This window comes from Carassius carassius, chromosome 32 (assembly GCF_963082965.1).
Source record: "Carassius carassius chromosome 32, fCarCar2.1, whole genome shotgun sequence".
Lineage (NCBI taxonomy): Eukaryota > Metazoa > Chordata > Actinopteri > Cypriniformes > Cyprinidae > Carassius > Carassius carassius.
Window position 1 is genome coordinate 9,364,345 of NC_081786.1, and position 26,079 is coordinate 9,390,423.

General features: G+C 37.9%; 1 protein-coding gene across 1 annotated transcript in view; it reads right to left on the minus strand.

Annotated features, from left to right (window-relative positions):
- Nucleotides 1–25,745, minus strand: part of ryr2b (ryanodine receptor 2b (cardiac)) — a 46,705-nt gene extending 20,960 nt beyond the window's left edge. Inside the window, exons 1-62 of the mRNA XM_059520140.1 lie at nt 25,631–25,745; nt 24,080–24,196; nt 23,863–23,967; nt 23,704–23,778; nt 23,541–23,619; nt 23,311–23,423; nt 23,096–23,213; nt 22,843–22,939; nt 22,689–22,763; nt 22,432–22,588; nt 22,096–22,263; nt 21,828–21,949; nt 21,485–21,668; nt 21,248–21,383; nt 21,073–21,168; nt 20,856–20,974; nt 20,205–20,338; nt 19,781–20,022; nt 19,203–19,395; nt 18,816–19,035; nt 18,584–18,688; nt 18,404–18,507; nt 18,239–18,322; nt 17,970–18,129; nt 17,667–17,814; nt 16,949–17,157; nt 16,627–16,801; nt 16,160–16,368; nt 15,518–15,843; nt 15,286–15,400; nt 14,989–15,149; nt 14,582–14,741; nt 14,215–14,301; nt 13,561–13,787; nt 12,419–13,250; nt 12,053–12,253; nt 11,480–11,585; nt 11,242–11,382; nt 10,849–11,125; nt 9,818–9,932; nt 9,501–9,633; nt 9,307–9,410; nt 9,074–9,209; nt 8,802–8,988; nt 8,627–8,735; nt 8,318–8,438; nt 7,868–8,037; nt 6,804–7,027; nt 6,442–6,532; nt 6,214–6,354; nt 5,859–6,022; nt 5,115–5,193; nt 4,927–5,016; nt 4,639–4,776; nt 3,922–3,999; nt 3,611–3,686; nt 2,795–2,918; nt 2,587–2,702; nt 2,086–2,162; nt 1,382–1,503; nt 676–725; nt 317–377 (exon numbers count right to left, since the gene is read on the minus strand). Of these exons, the coding sequence (XP_059376123.1) occupies nt 317–377; nt 676–725; nt 1,382–1,503; nt 2,086–2,162; nt 2,587–2,702; nt 2,795–2,918; nt 3,611–3,686; nt 3,922–3,999; nt 4,639–4,776; nt 4,927–5,016; nt 5,115–5,193; nt 5,859–6,022; nt 6,214–6,354; nt 6,442–6,532; nt 6,804–7,027; nt 7,868–8,037; nt 8,318–8,438; nt 8,627–8,735; nt 8,802–8,988; nt 9,074–9,209; nt 9,307–9,410; nt 9,501–9,633; nt 9,818–9,932; nt 10,849–11,125; nt 11,242–11,382; nt 11,480–11,585; nt 12,053–12,253; nt 12,419–13,250; nt 13,561–13,787; nt 14,215–14,301; nt 14,582–14,741; nt 14,989–15,149; nt 15,286–15,400; nt 15,518–15,843; nt 16,160–16,368; nt 16,627–16,801; nt 16,949–17,157; nt 17,667–17,814; nt 17,970–18,129; nt 18,239–18,322; nt 18,404–18,507; nt 18,584–18,688; nt 18,816–19,035; nt 19,203–19,395; nt 19,781–20,022; nt 20,205–20,338; nt 20,856–20,974; nt 21,073–21,168; nt 21,248–21,383; nt 21,485–21,668; nt 21,828–21,949; nt 22,096–22,263; nt 22,432–22,588; nt 22,689–22,763; nt 22,843–22,939; nt 23,096–23,213; nt 23,311–23,423; nt 23,541–23,619; nt 23,704–23,778; nt 23,863–23,967; nt 24,080–24,196; nt 25,631–25,675 (9,128 nt within the window). The 5' untranslated portion in view covers nt 25,676–25,745. The remainder of the gene's footprint in view (nt 1–316; nt 378–675; nt 726–1,381; nt 1,504–2,085; nt 2,163–2,586; nt 2,703–2,794; nt 2,919–3,610; nt 3,687–3,921; nt 4,000–4,638; nt 4,777–4,926; nt 5,017–5,114; nt 5,194–5,858; nt 6,023–6,213; nt 6,355–6,441; nt 6,533–6,803; nt 7,028–7,867; nt 8,038–8,317; nt 8,439–8,626; nt 8,736–8,801; nt 8,989–9,073; nt 9,210–9,306; nt 9,411–9,500; nt 9,634–9,817; nt 9,933–10,848; nt 11,126–11,241; nt 11,383–11,479; nt 11,586–12,052; nt 12,254–12,418; nt 13,251–13,560; nt 13,788–14,214; nt 14,302–14,581; nt 14,742–14,988; nt 15,150–15,285; nt 15,401–15,517; nt 15,844–16,159; nt 16,369–16,626; nt 16,802–16,948; nt 17,158–17,666; nt 17,815–17,969; nt 18,130–18,238; nt 18,323–18,403; nt 18,508–18,583; nt 18,689–18,815; nt 19,036–19,202; nt 19,396–19,780; nt 20,023–20,204; nt 20,339–20,855; nt 20,975–21,072; nt 21,169–21,247; nt 21,384–21,484; nt 21,669–21,827; nt 21,950–22,095; nt 22,264–22,431; nt 22,589–22,688; nt 22,764–22,842; nt 22,940–23,095; nt 23,214–23,310; nt 23,424–23,540; nt 23,620–23,703; nt 23,779–23,862; nt 23,968–24,079; nt 24,197–25,630) is intronic.
- Nucleotides 25,746–26,079: the final 334 nt, after the last annotated feature.

A 26,079-nucleotide genomic window follows, 5' to 3' on the forward strand; every position in this document is an offset into this window, starting at 1 on the left:
CAGAAATCATTCTAATATGATGATTTGGTCCTTAAGAAACATTTATTATTATCAATGCTGAAAACATTTTAATTTGGAAACCAAGATGCTTTTTTTCAGAATTCTTTGCTTTCTCTCTCTCTCCCTCTCTCTCTCCCTCTCTCTCTCTCTCTCTCTCTCTTTCTCTCTCTCTCTCTCTCTCTCTATATATATATATATATATATAGCTAAATGGAAAACTACCCTTTCAAGTAGAAGTGTATAACGAAGGACCTACAAATAATTGTACAATTTCTTTTATATCACTGCACTGAACATACAATGTAGCATTAACTACCTTCCATCCAGGGACTGTGCCAGGATTTGTAGACAGCTCACCAAAGCAAGGGCATCATTTCCTAAGAGGAAACATGGCATTGAGCTCAATGTAATCCAGCCAGTAAAAAGCACCAGCTCCTAATTTATGTTTTCACGGTAGGGTGGGTTAATAAAAGTAATGAGGAATGAAAGCATTCACCTCAGCGATACAAGACTGGGGTGAGTGAACAATGGCTGTGGATAATGCTGAGAGTGCATGAGATGAATAAAAAGTGCCTCTAAATTAAAAGTGTTTCTAGATAAATAATCAATTCGATTTTTATTGCATACGAAAAAGAAAGACACAAAGGAGTATAAAAAAAAGACAACGACCCTTACCAAACAGAGAGATTCTGCGTCTGGCTAGAGCTCCGAGTTTACAGAATAAACTAGGAAATAACAGGAGAGAGGATGAATGTAAGAGAAAGAACGATGGAAATGAATGGGAAAAAACAAGATAGATGGAACTGAAAATATATAATGACAGTAGCAAAGGTGAACATGCGATCAGCCATATGCGTGTACGCACACACACAGTGAATTAGATTTTCTGTCTCCTGAACATTTTCAGATATTTACTACAGGTGCACTCAGTAACAATGTTTATGCTTCACTATCAATAAAAACAAAATCCACAGGTAACATGTTTTGAATCGTGTCACAAACAAATTCTTTCAAAAAAAGGATTACATGCCAAGATGTTAGCAATCTTCTTTTTAATAAAAAGTGCAAAAATTAAAGTGCTCAGTGAAGTGATATGCTTCTTGGACTCCAAATGGCTTGGATGCACAATCATGCAAGTTCTTATTTACTGTTGCATGAATGCACTGTCACCCATGATTTATTCCATGAGCTAAAGCTTTCAAATAATGCGTTTTAAACTGAGTAGTGTCTGGTCATGTGGTCTCAACGCCCATAAGGGGACCTATTCAGTGTAAAATAACACAGCTTTTATAAAGTTACTGAGGACCGCTGATTTATGTAAGAAAAGCCGACTCACATAATCACATGCAAATGAAATCAGTCTGCTGTCATCACAAATTACCTTGTGGCCATCTCTTTTTCTTTACTGGTGGACTGGCAGCCATCTCTAAGTGAACACATTGTAGTGGAGAGGAAGTAGGGATAGTGATTTTTGAAGTATTGATCTAATAGTGGCAATACAACCTGGGACAAAAAGAAAAAGAGGCTTAAATAAAACAATAGTCACCAGCTCAAGAAATGTTCATTTTGGATTTTTGTAGTTTTTGCAGATTTTTAGTGCACAATAATGAGATTGATAGTTGAGGGGGTCAGGGAACTGCTGACCGTTATTGTTATTGATCTTCATGTGGGAGTGAAAGACTTTTAAACAGCAAGGCAGCATATTGTCTCAGAAACAGGGATGGACAGTAAAACATGACGTCTAATCAATTATTGGATCAAACAATACATAGCTAATTATCTGCAACAACACAAATTTACCTTGACCACTGTGGTTCAATTACAAAAACTTTGAACAAGCTGAGACGTTCTCTTGGTTGCCACTTAAGATACAATAAACAATCCCAATACACAAAATACAGATTTGTAGTGTCTTAAAAAGTATCCATTTCATTTGGATAATTATTTGGAGATCAAATAAGGCAGTTATTTATATAGGTCTGTCATCCTGACTCAGTTAGCTGCTATGCTGTGATGAATTCTCATAGATTTCAGTGTAAAGTTCTGTTCCAAATGTCTGACCTGCAGTAAAGATATATAACTGACCTTCATAAAGAAATTAATTTGCTGTTCATGGGGAACTTTCTCAGCCCTGTTAATCTGCCCTCGCGCCTGAGCAACCTCTGCAAAACACAAAACAAAATGACAAATTCACTTGTCTACATATTGAATATAACATTCATATCTGAATATCAACATTGGCTCTATGAATGTTTTAAAACAAAATTAACTTAAGACCTAGTAATTTGATATCTATTATATGGCTTCAAAACTTTTGTAATTGTATTTTTTATTTTTTCTGAGCTTGACAGCATCTGTCTACATCCCATTTGATTATATAAAAATGAGCTACAGTCATTTTTTTTTTGCATTAGGATTTGGAAAGGCATGAGGACGACTGAATTTTGTGTAAACTTTCTTTTTAACACCCCTTTCAGATTAGTGAGGCCTTGAAATTACAGGGCAGTTATATAAAAAGACAGACGTGCAAATAAATAATGGGAGAGAAGTGGAGTGGAAGAACATGGGAATGTGTGTGTGTCTAACCCAGCTCTAGTAACTGCTCGTGGGCTTGCTCAGTGAGACAGAGGGCTTGCTGGAGCAGGCCGTAAGCAAAGCGGCTCACAATCGCTGGGGAATCAGCATCTGCCACCTCTCTGTTCCTGTGCAGTGAAAATCCAGTCGTAAAAATGAAATGGATACTTCAAAGGCATGAGGCTCTTTCTAGTTTTCAGTAGCAGGAAAGTATGCTCACCTTCTCACTGAGTACCCATTGATGTGGAAGAACTTGAGAACATCTTGAGCTTTGTCTCTGACTCGACTCTTATCTTTAATGCTCAGAGCATCATACGGTACAAGGAGAGGGTGACTGCCCCCTCCTGGACAAAAAACAGCATCATATTAACAGCGCAAATTATTCTGGTCCAATTTTGCTATGATGCAATGCTCATTGTTAAAGGAGTTATATATAAGCAATGCATTATGATTAAGTAAACTGGTGACAGTTATTAAATTAATTCTTGCACTGAGTTTGCTGCCTTAGTAGTCAGCGCATATTGCACAGCTCTCTGCAATAGCTGACTGTAATATTTTTTAATTAAATTTTGTAGATATTTTGTAATAAGCAGAATAGTGTACGGCAGGTTATTATAGCACTAGAGAAAAACACTTCAGGGGGCCAATGGTGATTATTTTGTAACCTTATTAGTTTATAGAAAATATTGACAAATATGAGTGCAAACAGCAATATCAAAGGTTAAGAATTGCATACATTAATTTTTCATTGCCTATACCATAGTAGTACACTACACTACACAGCAGTTTGTGGTCTGTATAATTTCTTAATATGAAGTCTTACATGTATATATATATATATATACACACACACACACACACACACACACACACACACACGTGTACTATGTACATCCACACCTCTCCCACACACACCTTACACCCAGTATTCCTATTCCTATTCCTGTTTTGTTTCACTGTAATACGCAGGTGGCTGCAGGAACCCTAATTTAATTCACTGGATCATTTCTCACAGCAGCCCATCTGTAACACACACCTTTACTCTCCAGCTCCTGCAGTTTCCTGGCTGCCCAGACATGATGATAATTCTCAGCCAACCGCTCTGCCATGGCCTTCAATACCAGATTGAAAGTGCAGTTATTTTTAATCCTGTTAATGTACAAAGCTGGCTTGGGGGTATATAGACAGTATATGAGGCAATTTCTAAAAATGTGTTTTGTACTTGGATTTCAAAAAGCTATTTTATAAAAGTTGCTTAAATAAAAGCAGTAGTTAATGGTGTACTCTCCTCTTTGGTCCCTGTCGGACTGGTTTATATTATTATTGGAATTAATTGAAGCTTCTTACATGCTGATCCCAAGTCAGAGTGACACTGCTGGTATCCACAGGCTTTGGACTGAATGTGGAAGCTCCTTCAAAAGACAGCTATTAAAAGACAAAACACAATTCATGTTCTCCAAAGAAACACAATGCACTTATCTGGTTTGATATCAAGCATTTGTCAAACCGAGGTGCAGTCTGTTTTGAATGCATCCCATGTTCTCTGAAAAAGCAATGTCTTTTAAGAGCTGTTAATCCAGTCTTGGCGAGCACAGAAAGTCTATTCTGAATCCCAATCGCTTTGTGTCGTGTGCAATACAAAACAGTAACTGTCATTTCAGGAATTTGCCTTGATGCACAGTGGTCAAAGTGGAAACAGACACAACACATTGGTCTGCTGAAATGCTAAAACATTTTAAGAGATAATAATGTTATCATTATGGAAAACAATTACACAAATTAAATCAATTAAGAACATTATTTAACATCAATGCTGCATTATTTACAATACTACTCATAAATTTAATATTTAATTTCATTTTATTTAATTTCCTTTTCCAAACACCAAAATCATGGGCGCTAGTGAATATGCTGTCCAAGGGCCCAAAACCTCTAACGGCACCCTTGATGGGCGCAATGACTAAAAAAAACTAAAAAAAATTAAGGAATAATGGACAGAAAAATACAGAGAAAGCACACATTCTTCATCAGAGCTTTGCAGTTCTCCGTGAAGGTGTCCATTACCTTGCCAGACTGTGAAATCCTTGGAGCTGGGTTGCGAAAGCCTTGTGACTCCCCATCATTGGTCCTCTCAATAGTCCATCCCAAGCCCAGCATGCATTTCACTGTCTCTTTAATGGCCCCTCGATAACCTTCTTTATCCTAAAATACAGAGAAACCTCACTGTGTGAAAAGTGAACTGCATGATAAACTGCATGCTGCTTCTTTCTGATTTTTCATAAAATTTCAGCAAATCTGATGTTGTTATTTGTAATGTGTCTACATGTTTTGTGCATGAGGAGAGTTTGCTACCTTCTCAGATAGAGCTCTGTAAGGTTTAAGGAGTGGATGAACTTTAGCACTCTCAGAAAACTGTTCTCCATAAACCCAGCCATTCCCAAACTAGAGAAGAATGATCAAACAAATAGCTTTAAAATTATAGGATTGCCAAAGTTTCCACTATATTCTCAAGAAAACACCTGTAATACAAAACTTCTTACCTTTTCCAGGGACCATTTCTCATGTGTATGTTCAGCGTATTTGTTCACCACAAACTCAAGCATCTCTGGGATTGTCACACTATAAATGCATGAAAAAATTGATTATTATTTACCACATATCGAATAAACAGTCATTCACACTACACTTTTCAGAAACATATGAAGCGAACTTGTATATCCAATAAATAGACATTCACACTTCACTTTTCAGAAGATGATGAAGTGATTGAGTGGCCATATGCGCCGTTCATATGGGACACATCCCAGCCAGGATTTTAATATTGCATAAAATATCCAGGTTTTGGCTATTTGCACTGTGCAGGTTGATCGTTGTGTAACATTCATGAGAGCTATAAAGAGCATAGCAGACTTTTTTTTTTGGATTTGTGCGCAGCGATGCTTCAAGTCAATCGAGCGAACAAACACGTGTGCATATTTGCATCGCTTTGATTGTTCCCTCTAGATCTCACCTTCTCACACGCAGCCCCACAATTGGTCGACTATGTACAATAGCTGCATGTTATTGGTCAAACTGCTCTGGATGTTTTAGGCAATATTAAAATCCTGGTCGTGACGTGTCCTGTATAAACGGCGCATATGGCCACCCTATGAAGTGAACCTCTGAGATTAGTGCTGATCTGAAAGATTCTCAGAAGATTCTCAGAAGATCTCAAATGATCAAATCCAGCTCAAGTGTGTCTGTTACAGCTGGTTTAAGATGTGTTTTGGACCTTTAAGTCTTACTTTGAGGTGTCCAGGGGTCGAGGACAAAACCGTCTCTCTGAATTCATCGTTGAGTGTCTCTCTCGTCCTCCTGTGCAGCTCGGGTCAAGGTGGTCGGGAGGAATCGCCCCGGCAACTGCACTGAGACAACCCAGGGCCAGTTTAAATAGGTCTGGATCGTAAGACTGTGACGAGATTGAAAAACATTTTGATGGTGAAATTCAAAATAAAATTGGAACAGTTTGATGCATAAAAAAAGAACAGACACCCTATCCTAAAAAAAATATCCAGTTTATTAAAATAATTAAACACTCTTTTGGAGAAATGAATTGTGTGGTCACTTGGTTTGAAATGGAGATTTTCTGTCTTTTCTCACTTTTTTGGCAAGAGCACTGAATATCCCCCAAAACAGCTTTCTGGTCAGACGAAGTTCTTCCGCTGAAGCAGAGCCAAAGCCACCCCATCCATCATTCCGACAGTAGTACTTCCTGCTCTGCTCATAATGATTGGTCAACAGCTGGAAGAAGCGACCACAGTGATCAGCAGAATTGCTTTAGGAAAACATAATTTTATATTTTATAAATTTCATGTTTTTTATTTAGACCTTGAGTGGCATCTTGGAGTTTTCTGATAGTTGCGGGACGTCAAACACAAGATTCTGCAGCAGAGACTGCAACATGGAGGGATTCAGTTTTCTGCGGGAAACAAAATTGTTATAAATAAATAATAATGGGTTATAAATAAACAGACCTATACAATATGGATTTGCTTCTTAATGTCTGATCTTAATATATTCATCAGTTCTAAAAGAGCAAGAATAAGCAGACAAAGATACATTGACTTCCACTCTAATGGTCTATTAATTGCAAGACTTTTTTTTAAAGCATTCACTATTGTAACCGTGCCACTCTTTTTTTACTCTATAATACAATCAATCCAAAAAAAAGCTAAATCGAGCATTCTCACCCACACACTGACAGGAGACAGTCCTGGATAGCATCTCTCTGGGCCTTAGTCAGTCCGCTGGCTTTAGAGAGGCTGTAGACACCCTGCAGGAGCTCATCCACCAGCCCAGTCCGCAGTGAAGAGGAGTCACACAGCAGAGAGGAATACTTACTCAGCAATGGCAGAACAGCCACACATATGTATCGATTAAGGGCCAGAGCCATATCTGTTCCACCTAACCCCGTCTGCAAAGAGGGAAAACATATCAATACATGCAAAGCTGATTTTTCAGCAGCCATTACCATTCTTCAGTGTCACATGATCATTAAGAAATCATTCTAATATGCCAATTTGGTGCAGAAGACACACTTATTATCATCAATGTTAAAACAATTGTGCTGCTTAATATTCTTGTGGAATCATGATTTATTTTCTAGGATTCAATGATGAATGGAAAGTTCAAAAGAACATAATTTATTTGAATTTGATGCATCCTTGCTGAATAAAAGTATTAATTTCTTCTTTCATTTAATTTTGGTAATGTGACTTCTGTGTTTTGGTAATCTTTTTAGCTTTGCAACTACAGGAGTCATACATCAGCGGTGTGGCCTGTTTTAGGGGCGGTTGAAATGATATTTTTCACAGACAGACAGAGCTGATGAAACATGTAGAACAGAGAACACTATTGGAATACGTCAAATTAAAACGCCAGTCTGTAAGACCCCATAACCTTAATTTTGGCGTGCACTGCAGGATTCAAACCTTAATTAGGGGGTTCAGACTCCACAAACTCAATATTTTCAGCAAATAAAAGACTTTTAAAAATTTCAGATTTATTATTTGCACAAAACAATTGTTTGACTTCAAAAGACTTGTAATATAGTGGTTGAGTGCATGATGTTTAGTGACATTTTCAGAACTCCATCCCCACTTATTTGCATACTATGGAAAAAGGCACTACAGAGATTCAGCTAAATTCCTTTTGTGTCACAGGGGTCAAAAAAGGTCATATCAGTTTGAACTGACATAATGACAGTATTCAAATTTGGGTGAACCTTTCCGACACATAACATCTGGCCACTTACAGCATCCATGTTAACAGCCGCTTGCAGGTCCAGCAGGAAACCATTCTCCAGTAGACGCAGCAAAACCTGCTGGTCCTGAACTCCATAAACCCGGTCCAAGAACAGCACCATGGCTGCTTTGTGATCCGGACAAAATATCTGAGACATGTCAGGCTCCACCACTAGTTCATCTGAGTATATCAAGCACAAAATATTTTCAACCACCAATTAATCACTTTTTTTGACACAAAATACCCTACTACACATCTCTGTGCCAGCAGCTCCAAACTAAATTTACTTAGTTTATTTAAAAACTGAGCTCAGACTCCGTCTCGTTACACTGATTTCCGGTTTTAACAATCAAATACATTTCGAAATATAAATCAATTGTCAGGAAAATAATTATTTTTACGTCATGATCATGAATGTATATTTTATTATAAGTTCATAAAAGCACACACTCATACGCACCTGTGTTTACAAGTGGTAAACTAAAAGGAATATTGATGATTCCCTCCAGATCCTCTCTGGGAACGAGAGACCTCAAGATTGCCCTGATCCGAATGGCCTCACCTTTCCCCGCTTCTATGAGCTGGAGGTCATATAAACATACAACAGAGATGCCCATTAGCAAACCCTGAAGAACCTTTCAAACCTTTAATGAAAACTGACTTTGCCTTAAAAAGTAGATAAAACCAATAAGCCCTTTCAAACTAAATCCTTCAAGCACATTACGAGGCTCTTATCTAGCTTTCCCAGTGGGTTTCCTGAAACACTTACATGCGTCTCAGGTGCACAACGACCCAACAGATCAATGAGAGCAGAGTAGAAGGTCATTATGGCGTGTCCCATGTGAATGACATCATCATCTTCATCATCAAGCATGTCACTAGAAGTGCAGATCAGAATGAGACACGGGCATGAGCGAGAATGTATAAAACAGTATAACACTCACAGCGTCCGATTGGAATTCTGTGCATTGGCTGCACTGGTTCCATCCTGCAGGTGGGAAATTCTGATGGCTTCCTCAATAGTTGCTAAAAGACCATTTCCCCCCTCCCCTCGAAGGGCGGGGCCAAAGCATTCAGGTCGGCGAATCAGAAGCCTCACTACCACATAAGCGTTCTCCTCAACACTCTCACCTGTGTCAGGAGAATAACCAATCAAAACCAACCAGAGGTGTTTAATACGGTTTCACTAGGTCTGGATTCAGGAACCGCTCATTACCATTGCAAAATACTGCAAAACGCAGGAAGTCCAGGTAACGTTCTCCCTCTACAGGATTCCAACCAATATCTGGGTATCCTTTGGAGACCAGCAGAGCACAACTACGCAAACCACAGCCTCCCAAATACTGCACCACCTATACACAAATGAAAAACCAGTACAGACTGTTCAATATCACCAAAAGTGAGAAGTAATGTAGAAGAGAGATAAAAGAATCAATCAATGAAACCTACTTTCTCCAGATCTCCCTCTGTAAGAGCAAGCGCCAGTTCGTTGTTGTCCATGACAGAAGCAGCCGCCACATCCAGAGGAGTTGATCCTCTCATTGAGGGAGAAGCTGATAAAAAAAAGAATCATTTGCTTTTGTCTACTGCCTTAGAAATATTCAGGTTGGGGTTTAACCATATCAGTATTAGGATAAACATACCAAGTCCTACATTACTGTTGTCCAGCAGGTAGCTGAGATGATCGAACATGGCCCTCTGATTATGCCGACTGATTCGACAGAAATAACAAAGGAAACGACAGCAGTGCGCAACCATCTTAGGATACATGATTTCCTTAATGAGGCCAGAGGATAAGAGTTAACAGAGCACCTCATGGGAGTGAATAAATCAAAACACTGCACTTAATGCACTGATTAAGTTCTAATTTGAGTGGTTCAATTATGCAGTTGACATTTTACAACCATAATGAACGCAGAAGCTGATAATCACTGCAAGTACTTGATGTTATTATGATTACCTTAGATTCTCTAGCACCAAGGACATTCACCATAACTTCCATGACGGTCTCATGCATCCCCAGAGCTCTCATCAGATTAGGATGCTGATAGAACACTTTATTGTTCATAATGTCACTACACAAGAGAAAACAAAGGTCTTAGATTTGGGAATAAAACTGAATTGGACATAGTAGTCCATCAGAAATATTTGATCATTTAATAAGTGAAAATGATGGGGTATGATGGGATGTGTAAAAATAAGTCATTTTATGATGTTTTATTGGTACTCTATTCAGTGCCTCTATTCAGATTAGAAATGTCACTTTATGATGAATTTGTGCTTAATCATAAAAATAATAATGTACTAAAATCATACAAAATACTCTAGGTCTGAGGTCAGTAAAAACAGTAATATTATGGAATAAAATGTAAAATTAAATGATAAAAATATAAGAAATTCCTATTTTAATATTTTCCATATATATATTTATTGCTGTGATTGCAAAGCTGAATTATTCCAGTCTTTATGTCACATGATCCTTCAGAAATTCTTTGGTGCTCCACATTTTTTCAACTTTTGTGGAAACTGATTTTGATTTTTCAGAATAAAAAAACCTTCTGAACATTAGTGTATGTTCATTTTTTTCTATCTTTTATCTTTATCTTTCTATCTTTTTAAATGCATATATTAACATTACTGTATATTACCTTAAATTGAAATTATCGACTTAAATGTCTTCCTTTCTTTGGGTTTTCGGTTAGCTGCAATTTTAACATCGCTATCTTGATTAAAAATAAGCAAATTTTTACACAAAACTGATAAATTGTTTTTTACATAACCAAATAAATTTCTAAGATTGATGCTACTCACACACTACTTGTTAAGGCCATGTGATAGTAAAGCATAGTATTGTTTGAAATGGTTAACGCTACATAGTATTTCACTTACTATTTAAAAAAATACATAGTACACAATACACAGTTTATACTGTGCAGTATAGAATAAGTAATTATATAGTATTACTTTACAAACCCAGTCATCTTCTCTTACCCTAGTCCTCTGATCATGAGTTCCTCCTCTTCTTTGCCCATCCTGGCTGTGAGCAATGAACGAATCCGTGCTAGAGCCCACTGTAGATTTAGAGTATCTTCCACAGATGTCTGGCTGATACAGTAAGCCTTCTGTAGTGGTGCAGACATCTGGCCTCCCAGCCCAGCATACTGTTGATGCAGCAGGCTGAAAACAGCATGCACCAGAGCTGGGTCTTCTATCGTCCCCTCCTGGGCCCAGTGCAGCATGGTATGTGATATCAGCTGCTGTAGTGAGACTAGAAAGAGAGAGGTCTGTTTTAACTTCACTCATTTGGTGTGTAACTAAAAGAACCTGCACAATGTAATTCAGATCATTTCTCGAGAGCCAAATGTGACTGGTAGTTTTTCCTACCAGGTTTGTTCACAATCTCTTCAGGCAGGCCAGACATTCTCCTATTTAAATGAATTATTTTATCCACTAGGCTTTTGAGGTGATTCCTGACTGATTGGTTGTCCTCATCCCCATTCTCTGAATCACTGTCTATATCAATTCCTATATTAAACAAAGTGAAAAAAATGCATACAAGAGGTCATGAGACCAGTTAATGGAAATACAAATATAGCATTCATTGTCCTAACTGGCTGTGTACCACAGTGGCTCATTAGATCCTGATGGAATTCCCACATCAAATCTTGGATGTCCTCTGGACATGGACATTCTTGACACACTTCCCGGAAACTCAACATCATGTTTATCTGGACAGAGAAAACATAAGGACACGACTATTAAGGAAAGTTCCATCGGCATTAAATGATAATTCTTCTTATTTTCTAAAATTATGTTGTTGATCATAATGTGAATGATCCAAATGTCATTACTCAGTGCTCTAAAGCACCCTACTGAATTTCATATTTTTCCAAAATATCCCCTTTTGCATTCCACAAAAGAAAGAATGTCATACAGCAGGGATGTCCTAATCTCTTCCTTGATGACCACTGTCCTGCAGAGTTTAGCTCCACCCCTAATTAGGCATAACTTAATCAGCTAATCAAAGTCTACAGATTCATTAGTAACTTCTAGGAAAGTATGTTGGAGCTAAACTCTGCAGGATGTGTGCCCTCCAGAAGCAGGACTGGACACCCCTGTCACACAGGTTTGGAATGAGGCGAGTAAATAATGACTGAAATACACAGTCCAATCCAGTTAACCTATGACCTCTGACCTGTTCCTGAGGCGGGGACCGGAACTCTTTAGTTTTGCGTGCTGTGAGGGCAGCAGACATGTTGAGCGCATCCATGACTTCATTGTATCGAAAGCGCTGGTTTTCTTGAAGACGACCTACAAAGTCACCCGAGAAAGACATCACGGCTTCTACTCTGTGACGTACCTGGCAGTCACACAGGTACTTCAAAAGGTGGCACACCTAATAGCGAGGAATGAAAAATTGTGAGAAAGGGAGACATTATAAGAGGGAGAGAATCAGGTCAAAAAGGGGCAACAGTGTTGAATTGCAGAGGAATGAATAGATAAATGACAAAATCTTTTTTCTTTTTTGGCTGACCTATGCCTTTAAATGAACAGTGCCAACCTGTAATTTGACAGCTTCTGGAAGCTTCATCTGAAGAAGATTTTGCTGAGGGACATTATCCTCCCAATCTCTACCCTCCTTTTCCTCTCTTTCTCCATCACTTTCTTCCAGTTCATCCATCTCTTCTGTTTTACATGTTCCTCTCATGTAACTGGCTGGCAGTATGAGACTAAACACTGCTTCCAGATCTGTTCCCTGATACACACCCATCAGAAGGAGCGTGTGAACTAAACTGAGCAGAGGAACCATAAGGAGCTCTATGCTTCCCCCTGCAGGATCTCTTACACCCAGCCCTACTGCTGCCACTGCCTCCTCCAGCATTGTTATGACAACATCCTTTAATACATCCAATGGGAACTCTGGGCTGTTTTGGCGCAAGCTACTGCACAAAGCCCCGCCCTCATCTCTATCCATCACGTATATTTTATAAGCTCTGATGAAGCAAGGTGACGTAAAATGCATTCTGGGCCATAAGGAAGTGCTGAAGTCACTTCCTGGGAATCTCTGCACCTTCCTATTGTTTTTGTAGAGTGTAACAGACTGCGTGGCATCAGTTAAAGGCACAATGTATTCGTGGGTCATGGCCTGCATGGCACTGGCGTGGGCACCGAGGTGGGTGTTGATGAGGAGGTTGTAGTAACTTGTCCGCAGGTGACCTGGCATTCTAGAGCACTGCAAGGCGAACAAGAGTTGTGACTGGTCCACATGGCTGCAGAGGGCATGGCTTACATGTGTGTTTCCATGAGCTGAAAGAGCTGAGTAGAGGTGAAGGGTGTGGTCATGGAACTTTAGGAGATCACGCAGTTCGGACAGTTCCAGAATGTCAACACACCTGAAAGAGGGAAAAGAGTATAATCAAGGAAATAAAATAAATTGTATTACAATTTTTTTGTTGCTGTTGCTTTACAAGTATTTAAATTACAAGTATATTAAATACAACACAAAAAAATAAAATTTTGATAATGTCAAGTTTTTTATGGGAAAATTAGTTGTAAATATTAAGATTAACAATTACATTCTGAACTATAAAAATATGCCACAATGTTATTAAATGTATATGTCAAAGCTTTTTTGTGTGTTATTTTTCTAGCTGTCTAGCATAGATAAAAATGTTAATTGACATCTTCAGCATGACCTCTGACCTGTTCTCCTCAGGTATATGCAGGGTCATGATCTGATGGATCTGAGTGCAGCGAGCTCTCCAGCCATATCTCTCCTCCAGACGGGTCACTTCCACAGGCTGAGTGTGGTCAGGTACTCGGGTCCACCGCAGAAGCGTTAGGTGTTGAACACACAATCTAGGAGGACACTGAGGTTTTGCATTTCTTCTTTCACTCCGAAAAACTCCCGCTGATAGTGGCATCACATTCTGTGGGCAGCAATACAAATCCATAACCTGCAGCAAATATTTTAGGGAAAACTAAATAGAAATATGGTCATTTTATGTTTTCTTTCTTATATGCAGAAATGTTTTTTTTTATTTTTTTATTTTTTTAGAAGCTTATAACTGTGTTTATGTAAAGGTAATAATGCAGTATAAGTTATGTAAGGATATATAATATAATCTGTACTCTTCTTCTGATCCAAGCCAGAAATGGATGTGTTACAACCCATTTTAAGAAGACTGATACTGCATTCAATATTTTATTAACGCCAAAGGAGACGAAATATATAATTTGCAATCTTGCAAGAATGCCCAGTGTGCTGAAAGAGGCACTTTTTCAGAGATTTATTTGGTCTTCCACAGGCTGGAACGATGTTTGGCCGTAGAGAACAGAACTCATGAACTGGTTTACCTTGATGCGTCCCAACTCAAACTGAAAGACATTAGAACTTGTGGCTTTAGCACAAACAGCAGGGAAGAGCTTGGTTCCAGGTTCCACCTACAAATGGAGAGACATTGCTGAGGTCACACTAAAATAACAGACTAGATAAGGAGAATGTATGTCAAATAAAGTGTCTAGAAAGTGCTTTGCTTTTTGTGTATTGCTAAAATCACAACTACATAGTTAAGGCATGATTAAAATTATAGTATTTTGCTGAATATAAGCATAGGTTCTATATGGGACAATAAGGTCATTATTAAACACTAATACAGAACCTATATGACATGCAAAGCTAAATATTTGAACGGGAATGTTAACACTGCTAACTGATGTTCACCTGGTAGCATGTTGCAAGTTCTTTGCCATTAGCAGTGAATGTCAGGAGCCCTGTTGCAGTGTCAACCAGACATCCAATCTCCAGGCCACTGCTGTTGCGGCTATGGGACAAACTACTGCCCTCTGCAGCACACACCATGTAACAGCTGCTACGCTTCACACTAACAAATGAATAAACACACACTAGTATTATTATTCATTAATATAGGCTACTATCATAGTATTTATTCGTTTTAGTTCACATAGTATTTATTCGTTTTAGTTCACAATAACAACACTGAAACACACACAATGTCAAATAATTATTATGTATTTTCCGACATCATAACTAAAAAACTAAATTTTTCAGGTACAGTATTTTTCTCCGTTTAAACATCCAGCATCTCTTAAAGGCCCTATGATTTTTACCTCTCATGAACTTTGCCCCATTCATCCCCAAGAGTGACTGTGACAGTGCAAAGGCTGTCCAGGTCAAAGGTCACATTATGAGGGTCCAACTTAGAGGTTACCCACCCAACCCAAACATAAGATGGCTCCTGACTGTAGGGGACTCTCACAGAGTAATAATACTGCAGTGAGAAAAACAGAAGAAGAGAGATGCGATTATGTTAAACCCAGTCAAACCAAAACTACTTGTTTCAAAGGTCTCATTACTGTAAGTGATCCAGTAACAAATGGACGAATAAGAAAATGATTATTGACTACCGTAGTGCAATGAACAAGGTGGTTGTTTTCATGTTTCTCGATGGCCATCACTTCCTCCAACAAACGTGTTGACGAGTGGCTGGTGTTTAACTCTGGTTTCTTCTTCAGCAGAAACCTACAGCCACACCAGTTGATATAGATATGTAATAAAGAGAGTTTCAGTCAACATTTACTAATCTTAGTCCAGTTGTGCTTGGTGTTGGTGTGAACAAGAAGGGTGAACTGAACTCACCGCTGTTTGAGTCTAGATGGCTTTTCCTGACTGTGGTCTTTGTGATTATTGAGTTCATCTCTGGATCCTGTGTATTTGTGAGCTTTCATCAGTACCTCAAAGTCAGAATCTGCTTCTCCCTCCTCTGGATCTCTGAGGTGGCACACCATACTGCTGCTGGGGGGCAAAGTGACCTCACCGGGGCTGGAGAAAACCTGTGCACACTCTATTGGCATGCTCAGACGGTAAAAACCAACATCGCTTGTGCCCCTTTCCTGATGCCCAAAAGACTTCTGTGTTACTTTCAGACATGGAGTGTTGTCAACTGTTCCATCAACACGAATCACCTGGGAAGAAATTTGAACATTATAGAACATTGCATTCAACATTATTTTCAATGTTGATTTAAAATAATAGAATCTAAGATGTTTCGCAACAATGTGGTAATCTTGCCTTAGATGACATATTAATAATTAAATTAAATTAAATTAAATTAAATTAAATTAAATTAAATTAAATTAAATTAAATTAAATTAAATTAAATTAAATTAAATTAAATTAAATTAAATTAAATTAAATTAAATTAAATTAAATTAAATTAAATTAAATTAAATATTATTTATCTACAAATGCATCACCCACACTTGATGTAAATGAACTAACCTGTATGTTAGGATGGTCATTGGATATAGGAATGAACAAAGGCTCTCTCCAGCTCATCCATAGAGGTATCTCTTTCCTCATGTTCAAACCAAAGGGCTGGAATCCCTCTTGTAGGCCACAAACACTGAAATATTTTAGTGAGTCAACCTGATGACCCAAATTTAAACGACCCACCTGGTTGATCCCTATGCTACAGACAGGAAGAAAACCTAGAATTCATCAAAGAGAAAACACAAATGTTACACAAAGCAGAAAGTTACACCTTTATGTATATATATATATATATATATATATATATATATATATATATATATATATATATATATATATATATATATATATATATATATATATATATATATATATATATATATATATATATATATATATTATTTTTTTATTTTTTTTTATATATATTTGATAAATTTGTGTCAGAAAAGAATGGAAAATTATCAAGGAGAACTCACCGTCAGATTTATTGAAGTCTTTTACTGCCACTTCAGAACCACGACTGTTCAGCAGTAGCTCTCCATTAAGTGTAACCATCATAGTGCATGTAGTCAGGTCCAACAAACAGCTAATTACATCCCCTTTCTTCCAGCTGCCACCCAATCGCTCTGCCCCACCATGCCACCACTGTCCCTAAAGCATGACATGCAAAAAAAAAAAGATATATAATATGTCATCTTTTTTATTTATGATCCTTGTTCCTAAAGGCAGCTCAGAGTCAAAACATGTTTATGATCTCAGTACAGTTTTCTTTGACATAATAAATTATGACTGAAATACCTTAGAACCATCAAACACGAAGGCCTGATTGTCTGACCCAAGATCCACGTCGGGTTTACACCCAGGTCGTGCCCAGCCCACTCTCATCTCTCCATCAGTTATGGCCTCAAACTCAAAGTACCATTTTCCATCATACACTGCAAAGAGCTGCTCCAGACGGAAAATTCGAAATCTCTCTGCAGTCACAGACTTAATATTGCTGCTTGAAGCTATGGGAGGGAAAACACAACAGTGTTCATGTCTGATTGCCATACACTACCATCAAAAGTTTGGGGTTGGTAAGGTTTTTTAACGTTTTTAAGTTAAGTCACTTCTGCTCACCTAGCTTGACCTAGCTAAAATACATTAAAAACATTAACACTATCAATTATTTTCACATTGTAGAGTGGCTGCTTTCTATTTAAAAAAATTTTTTGTAAATGTAAATTATTCTTTAATTTTCAGCAGTTATTACTCCAGTCTTCAGGGTCACATAATCCATCAGAAATAATTTGATTATGCTGATCTGTTTCTTAAGAAACATTTCTTACTTTTTTGTTCTAATGTAAAAGTCCTTACTGTCACTTACCAATTTAATGAGTCCTTGCTGAATAAAAGTATACATTTTTATGTTCTAAAAGTAAACTTTGTTAGTAAGTTAGTAATTTAACCAACTGCCCGAAAGGTTATTCTCCAGACTATACTCCATAACTGTGTATAATAATGATAATGCTCCCACCATTTTCTTGCTCCAGCGGTTCCACAGTATATCCAAACCCAAGAAGGGTACCCAGTGTGTCCCTCATGGCATCTCTACCAGTCTGTTTGGTCTTCTCATCCAACAGGGAAAATGGCACTAGTTGAGTACTTCTCTTATACATTACATCCTAAAACATAGAAATATACATTGAGAAGCAATTTTCTCATGGTGATATCAATGGTCTCAAGTAGACAAATTTAGCATTTCAATGCCAGTGATAATAAAGAATACCCAAGATCATATTTATATCTTTTGTTTTCATAAAAATACTTTATTTTCCACCTGCTGTGGTCCACAGCTCCAGCCCTGTCTGATACGCTCCCTGGCCCAGATGTTGTGTTCATTCTCAGCCAGTTTGTCCAACAGCTGTTCCTGTGCAGCTGTTAGCACGACACGGGACTGATCCACCGGGGCTGGTTTATATCCATTCCATAACTCATACCTGGACAGATGATGTAATCAGGATTAATTAACATGCAATGCTTTTCCCTGTTGCATTCATGTTAAGAATAAATGTCGGCGTCTTAGTGAGGAACTTTATTCTGATATACTTATTTGAAAGGCGGACATATTTCACATTCTCCTCAGCATGTTCATCAGAGAGTCCAATATGGACACCAAAAGCCAGCAGAGTCCTTTCACAACAGCAAAAAAAAGCATGATTAATAATAAAGTGCTAATTAATACTTTATTAGGCACAATAATCAGTGGAATACCTGAGGATATCCTCAGATGACTGGAGGTTATGAATTCGCTCCTGATCTGGAAGTTTGGAAAACTCAACTAGACACGGGTGTACTTTTCTGCTCTCGTCTTTAACCTAGGAGAAGAGATGTATTTTCAACATACATCAGAATGAGATGGAGCTAATTAAAAGATGTTACTCAGATACTTACAGGTCCGTAGGTCCATCCTTGCTCTATTTTGTCAATAAGCCAGAGTTCATGGAGGTTTTCTGCTAGTCTTTCTCTGATTGGTTCCAGCTGTGGAGGATATTCAACCTGACAGGATGCAGAGTTGTGCTCAAGGGTGTCAGTCACTCACACAAGTTGATGCAAGACCGATTGTAGCTTAAAATAAATGTACTAATGCTAAATTTAAACTAATCAGAGCGTAATTGAATGGTACCTCACTGGAATCCACTGGAATGGGGATAAAGGTCACTGGACTTATAGGTACCACAGGGCCTAAGAGGTCACGCTGGCTTTCGCTGTGATTTCGTGTGAGTTTGTGAAACAGTTCCAGCTTACAGCGGGTTTTGGGGAGGAGAGCTTCGGCGCATGGAGAGAAACCAGCTGGAGGAAGAAACCTAAACTCCCCCTGTCGACCTCCAAACAGCACACGCACCCTATTGAAAAAAAGCAGTGCACTATTTAAGTTGTTTTATTAATTTAAAACAAAATGAAGTAGAATTGGGGAATCAGGCCACGTTTTTCATGGTGTGATGAATCATGGGAAAACAAACCTACAAGTAACACAACATGCAAATTCAAAATCCATTCAAAGGTTACTCACTGCACTCCTGCTGAGAAGCTGACAACTGGAAACAGCAGCCCATCCACACTGAAGTTCTCCAGCATGCCTTGAACTGGCTGTCCATTGACCCGGAAGGAGATGCAGGTTGCACTAAGGTCAAGACAGCAACTAATGACATCATCATCCCTTAGCAAGTGCTGATTGGGTGAGGAAGCCCTCCGACCTACACCTCCTAGAAAAGAATAAACAATAGTGTGTGGAGTTCACATTTATTTGATAAAAATACAGTAAAAACAGCAATATTGTGAAATATTTTTACAATTATAATGACAGCTTTCTATTGTAATATCTTGTAAAATTTTATTTATTCCTGTGACGGCAAAGCTGAACCTTTAGCAACCATTTCTGGAGTCCTAAGTGTCACATGATCCTTCAGAAGTCATTCATTTATGCTGATTTGGTGTTCAAGAAATGTTTTTCATTATAATCAATGTTGAAAACAGTTCAACTAACTTTTATTTTTAAGCAGTTTAACACATTCTTGCTGGATATCTGTAAAAAAAAACCTTCCAACCATTTGAACTGTAAACACTGCATGTGTTTATTCTCCATATCACCTGTCCAGAGCTGGAGTCCATCAAAGCCATAAGAGCAGAGGTCATCTCCTACACCGTTTGACCCCCAGCCGTGACCCCCTGTGGTGGAGGGATGATACCCTTCAGTGCTGGCCCAACCCACTCGCAGATGAGTAGGTTCTGCTGTCACAAAAGGCTCTGCCTTCTCAACTACAACCTCATAATACCACTTCTTGTATTGGGCACAGTCATCTCTTGCACACAGGAAGATGTTTGGACGCACACTAAACAGAAAAAAAAATAATAATAATAAATAAAAATGTTCTATAGGATTTTTTTTTATACTCATAGCTGGTCAATTCCTATATTATAACAGACTCAAAGAATATTTTTAGATGTGCAAATTATTACCTCTAAATGTGCCCTTCGCTATTACTTTGTGGTGAGGAAGTTGATGACAAATCACCTGAAAACTTGGTTAACCAGTCTTGTCTGTAGCAGCATGTCTCTTTCTGGCAGCAGTGTGTCACAGATCAAATGCTGATTAGAGCGGACGGCCACGCCATGACACACACAGAGTGAACACAACACATCCAAGATCTGCAGATGTGATAGATAAATAAATACACATAAATATACTAATAAAATAAATAAAATAAAATTCAATAAAATTCTAAAACAAAATAATAATATGTTTAATCAGCAAGGACACATTTAATAATTAGAGGTCACAGTAAAGGCATTAAAATGTGACCAAATATTTTTATTTCAAATAAAGGCATTCTTATGTACTTTCTGTTCATCCAAAAAATCCTAAATAAAAAAGAAAATTATTGGTTTACACTAAGAATTTTAAGCATCACAACTGCTTTCAACATCATAATAATGAGAATGATTTTTTGAGAACCAAAACTTCATATTAGAATGATTTTGAATGATCACGTGAAAAGTGAAGACTGAAGTAACAGCTGTCAAAGGAATAAATTACATTTAAAATATATATTTATATATTACAGGTGTGTCACATTTACAGTTATTTTAAATTATAATATTATTCCACACTGTTTTCCTGTATTTTTTATCAAATAAATGCAGACCCCGGTACTGTAAATTTTACCTTATGGTTCCTTCCATGTTTGTCCAGAAGTGAGATGATAGATTTTATGTGACTTTCCTTAATAACATTCAAAGCTTCAGAACTTTCAACTAAAACACAATGTAACACTTCCAATATTCCTGAAAACAAAAGTAACAAATGAGAAGGTGATGCATTAAAACAATGTCTAGACTCTAAAATCAGCTTATTCTAGTCACAAATTTTGCAAAAAATCTACCAGAGGAAGCCTCCAGCCTCTCTAGTCTGCTGACCAGCCAGTCCAAGGAACCGGAAAAGTGGGCACAGTTATTCCGATTACCCCTGATAAGGGCAGCTACAGGGAAAAAAAATAATAAATTGTTAATTAAAACTAAACCTGGATTATAAATCTTAAAACTTGAGTCATCCTATACCTAGCAGCTCATAAAAAGAGTTCAAGATAATTTCCCAAGACTCTCCTGCCTCTTTCCCAGCAGCCTCTGCAAAATGAGTGGCACTGTTGTACACATGCAAGTGATCGATGCAGTCCAGCACCAGAGTGATTATACCCTGTGAAAAGCACAATGTAGCAGAATAAAAAAGTAAACAGTTCAGATATTATTGCAGTGTGTAGCAAGATATATGAGTTTCTCAATCGCTGCAGGTATTACCTCATCTTGGAAGAGATTTTGTCTGTTCTTCAGTGTTCTAATATCTCCTTGTCTGACTTCATGATCCTGCCCCATTTCAGGACATTGAAAATAACCAAGCAAATCCTGGAGGGTCAGATGGACCATCTTGATTGGAAGATCCAAATCCGTGATGTTCTCCTTTTGGCTGACATCATCTAATCCCCTTTATTAGTGAAGAAAAATCATTACGAAAGATAAATGTTCTTCTTTGAACACATTTTGGCCTTTTAAAACCATTTTCATATCTAAATGCTCAAGCAAAGCTGATAAGCAAATATTATTCCATCTGCTACCACTCTACTATTTTCTATATTTAGCCCACCTTATGAATTTTGAGAAGAGAAGGGCGGAGCTTCGAATTAAACAAGCAGCTTGTGACTCCTCCCTCTGAGAGCGAGAGAGGGTGATTCCATCATCCATGTGACCTTCTGCTTGCAAAACAGCCTGTGAGAGAGAACCACTTCCCTTTAAATATTTGAACCAAAATTCATATCAGACGGAACCAATATCTGATTTCTGCTGGTCTGTATTGTAAGTGTTCTTATCTAGTATGATAATAGACCTTATTTTATTTATTTACACAAGTTTACCTGTCTCTGTGGCACACTTTCCTTCTGTCTCTTGGAGTCAGTGGTCTGATATGTGAGCCAAAGCCCTGTGTCAACATGCTGAATGAAGCAGAGAGAGTCTCCGTATTTGATCTCAGGTGCACCCATGCCATCTCTCTTCTTAAAGTGTGAGCTCTTTTGGCTCTCTTCCTATAAAATACAGATAGAATAACGTTTGCATTAATCATAATCAAAATGTATTACCACACCACACTTTAAGATAAAGTGTAGACAGGAAAATCATAATGCAGACTATGCAATATAAGCAAAAATCTGGTATATCTGGCTATGTTGTGTTTATAGCTGATAATATCCAACCTTTGATGCACGGAGACAGAACGCAGTACATTTCACATCAGCTCTTTCTCTCTCCACCAGCTGTAGTCCCCGATCCTGAGTCAGTCCCAGGTATAAGCCGGTGGAAAGGTGGCGAACACGGAAAGGCTGACCCCAGTGTGTGTGGCTGCCGCTCCACCTGCAAACACCCTTCACTACTGTGATCTGACCAGCACAGAAGGAATAAATACACACTTTGGTCTAACTGTCTTATACTAACTAACTGGAGGAATACCTACGCAACATGTAACGTTTCAAGCCTCCATAAAGATCGAGCCTGAAGAGATACTGAGCCGCCCTCAAAATGTACAGATCTGAAGGAAAAGATGGAAAATGGTGAAATAGGAAATGTAATAAATGTAATTCAATCAGGGTTTTTTTTACCTGTCTGACCTGCGTTCCTCCAGTCTGTCTTCTGCTGCAGGAATGGTCAAACATTCATCTGTGTGTCCGTGTAGCAGACGCACACTATCCCCTCCTCTCACATGACCTACAGGTCAAAATCCAACACATGATAAACTGACACAAATTTTATACAAACCTCCAGCAAAATGTATTTAGTCACAAATCATGAAAATCAGCCAGTAAGATCTACAGACACTAAACAAATGTTTAAATGATTGATAATGTGTGATTGGTCATCTACCCTGCGTCTCTGCCGTCTGAGTAGAAACAAGAGCCACGCTCCACAATGTCTGCTGGAAAGCCGCATCCACCCGGCCAATGACATTGTCATTACCTTCACTGTTACTCCAAGACACATGCTAGAAACAGAGAGACAGGTTGTCACGCTGCAATAAAAATATCTGTATACAGATATATAAATAGATAACCAGGTAACAAACAAATGGCTTTACTTACTAGATATCTCTCAGAGGAAACACTAACTAAGATGAGATCATCACCCACTCTGACTTTCTCACCCTCGGACCTCTGTTTAGAGGCAGGGTGAACCGTCCACCAACACACCTCACCTAAAATCATACAAACAACATTCATGACACCAATATTATGGCAGCCCTCATCTTTATCAAACATGTATTCATAGCAGAAGAATAAAACATTCACACGCATATAGAATATGAGCTTACCCTTTGTGTCCTCCTGCAAACCAACATCAAAAGCCAGCTTGTCAGAGGAGAGGCCTGATGTGGACAGACAGCAGAGATACTAAAACAAGACAGGAGAGGTTTAAAGTTAAAACATCATAGAACCAGCATGAAAATAACAAGGTCAAATCAAGACTGGTCTTGCCATGTCGCTGTAGACATGTCGAAAGAGAACCGTCTGGCCATAGAGCAGAGTACGACGCCCGGCTGCCTCACGTGACTGAAACAAAACCACTCTGTATTATTTTACAGTGTTTGGCACAAATGTTTACTAAATGAATACACCTTTGACTACATTACTCACCCCTGCATACTGGTCTTCATGGTTGGACAGCATTTCCTGCAGCGCTCGGACAGACAGACACTGGTCAAGCACAAACACACACACAGAAAGGTCTGCGGGAACATTCTGTAAGCAAGAGGAAGGTTTTTCAGAAGTTTGATACACACATGGAAAACTGTTCTTACACACAGAATAGTAACTTGGTTTAAAAATGTTAATAAGCAAATGCGCATCTCACCTTTGAGTTGGAGGTGGACTCAAGATAGCAAAGCCGTTCACCGAAACCTTCTGCAGCTAGACAGAGTTTCTGCTGATGAGGGCCTGATGAGCAACACCTCAGTACCAGCTCATCCCTCTGAAAAACACATTCTCATTACAGCCGGTCTGAGCTCATTACAACTGGGACTACTATCAGATCTGATAAAAACACATTATGAATTAAACTTAAGGTTTTTAATGGAAGAATGCTTATTATGACATATTACGGCATCCATAGGAGTTCTACAGCACCAAATTGAACAAATGGAAAATGAAGAGCTTTACCACTGTATTATATTTTATGTAAACTGTATCTATAAATAAATAGGGCTAAATAAATGTTAAGTTATAAAAAGGAAATTAGAAGAAAAAAGACAAGGCAATATGATACATTGAGATTTGATAATTGACCTTAGTAACACTACTTTGCTAATGTTGATTTGTTACATGTAAAATATAGAAGTTATTAACATGGTGCAAAAGGTTTGTATAAAAGCACATACGCCTCAAAACTAAACACACAATCCTCAATGACATCAACAATGAACAAAAAAATTAAGTAAAATTATATTAAACTGTTTTGACTGTTCGTCTACCATGTTTCAGTGTAATTAATTAATTGACAAAATAATGTAATATATTTGTTATATATATTTGTGATTTGTAAAGCCCCATAAAGTGTAATTGCTTATCTTACAGTGTGGGCATAAACAGTGTCATTAGTGCAGTGTAGCCTTATAAGGACTGAATACTTAGGACTGACTTATCAGTCAGTGAATAGAGAATTCCAACACCTCTAGCTTGTCATATGAGTTTGACTGACCAGTGGCTCTCACACACATACAACCACACTTATTCAACCATTCATGTTGCTTTTAAAGCCTAGATTCAAACAATGAATGATTTCCAGCATGATACTGTTACAAATGCATGTGCTAAAATACATACAGTGAATCAATGGAAGTGTGTACTGTATGTGTGTGAGAAAGACACGGTTTATCTCGGTTTTAGAGATATGGAGCTGAGAGTGAATAGCTCATACATTTAACAGACTCTCCAGTTCCTCTGTTACTGATAGCACAAAGTAAAAATAGACAACGGTGATATGGTTCAAACTCTCTCAAATGTGAATTCAAACACTGTAAATACATATAAAACTGCACGTAAACAATTTAACAATTTATGATACATACATACTGTAGCTACAGCTACAGTTTCTCACAGTAGGAAATTACTAAATAATACTCTTAATGTCTGTGGGGCAGATCTAAATTATACGTATGCTGGAAACATGACTGTATATCCATATGCATGGCCAAAAATGTTTCACTTATATTTTTTTGTGACCCATCTGTTAGCATCAAATATTTATGTCCAAGAATCTCATTACATTAATCTAAAAACAAATCTAATTGCAGTTTAATAATCAGTCCTTTTTTGTCTGAAGTTAATTCAGTTCAGAATAAAGATATAGTCAAGATATTATTCATTGCATTTAAATTTGTATTTTAATGCATTCCATTTTACTTACAGTTCGCAGGAATTGTATTTCATCTTCCGCTTCTCCTATATCCATGTTCAGTGACTATGTAGCTGGACTTTGTTGAGGGACCTGCGTGTAAGAATCAGAAGACTGAAGAGTGCCAACGCATCCCAGGACAGAGAGACCACGATACCACCCATCATGAGATAATGCTGCTGAGATCTGATAAAGGTAAAGCGGGAAAGAAAGGGCTTTTCCATATTTGGTCAGTTACAGTGGAGAAAGCAAGCAAGCAAGGAAAAAAGAAAAGCAGAATTTTTTTTTTACTTTAAATATATTATACAAGTAAAAACTACTAAAAACTTGTATTTAATAAAAGTAAAAGATGCTATATTATATTAAATATTCTATTATGCATACAAAAATCCAAATTTTCAGGCCTACAGTTTGTACACTTCAATAAAGCATAAAAAAGCAGAGACTTGGCCTTTTCATAC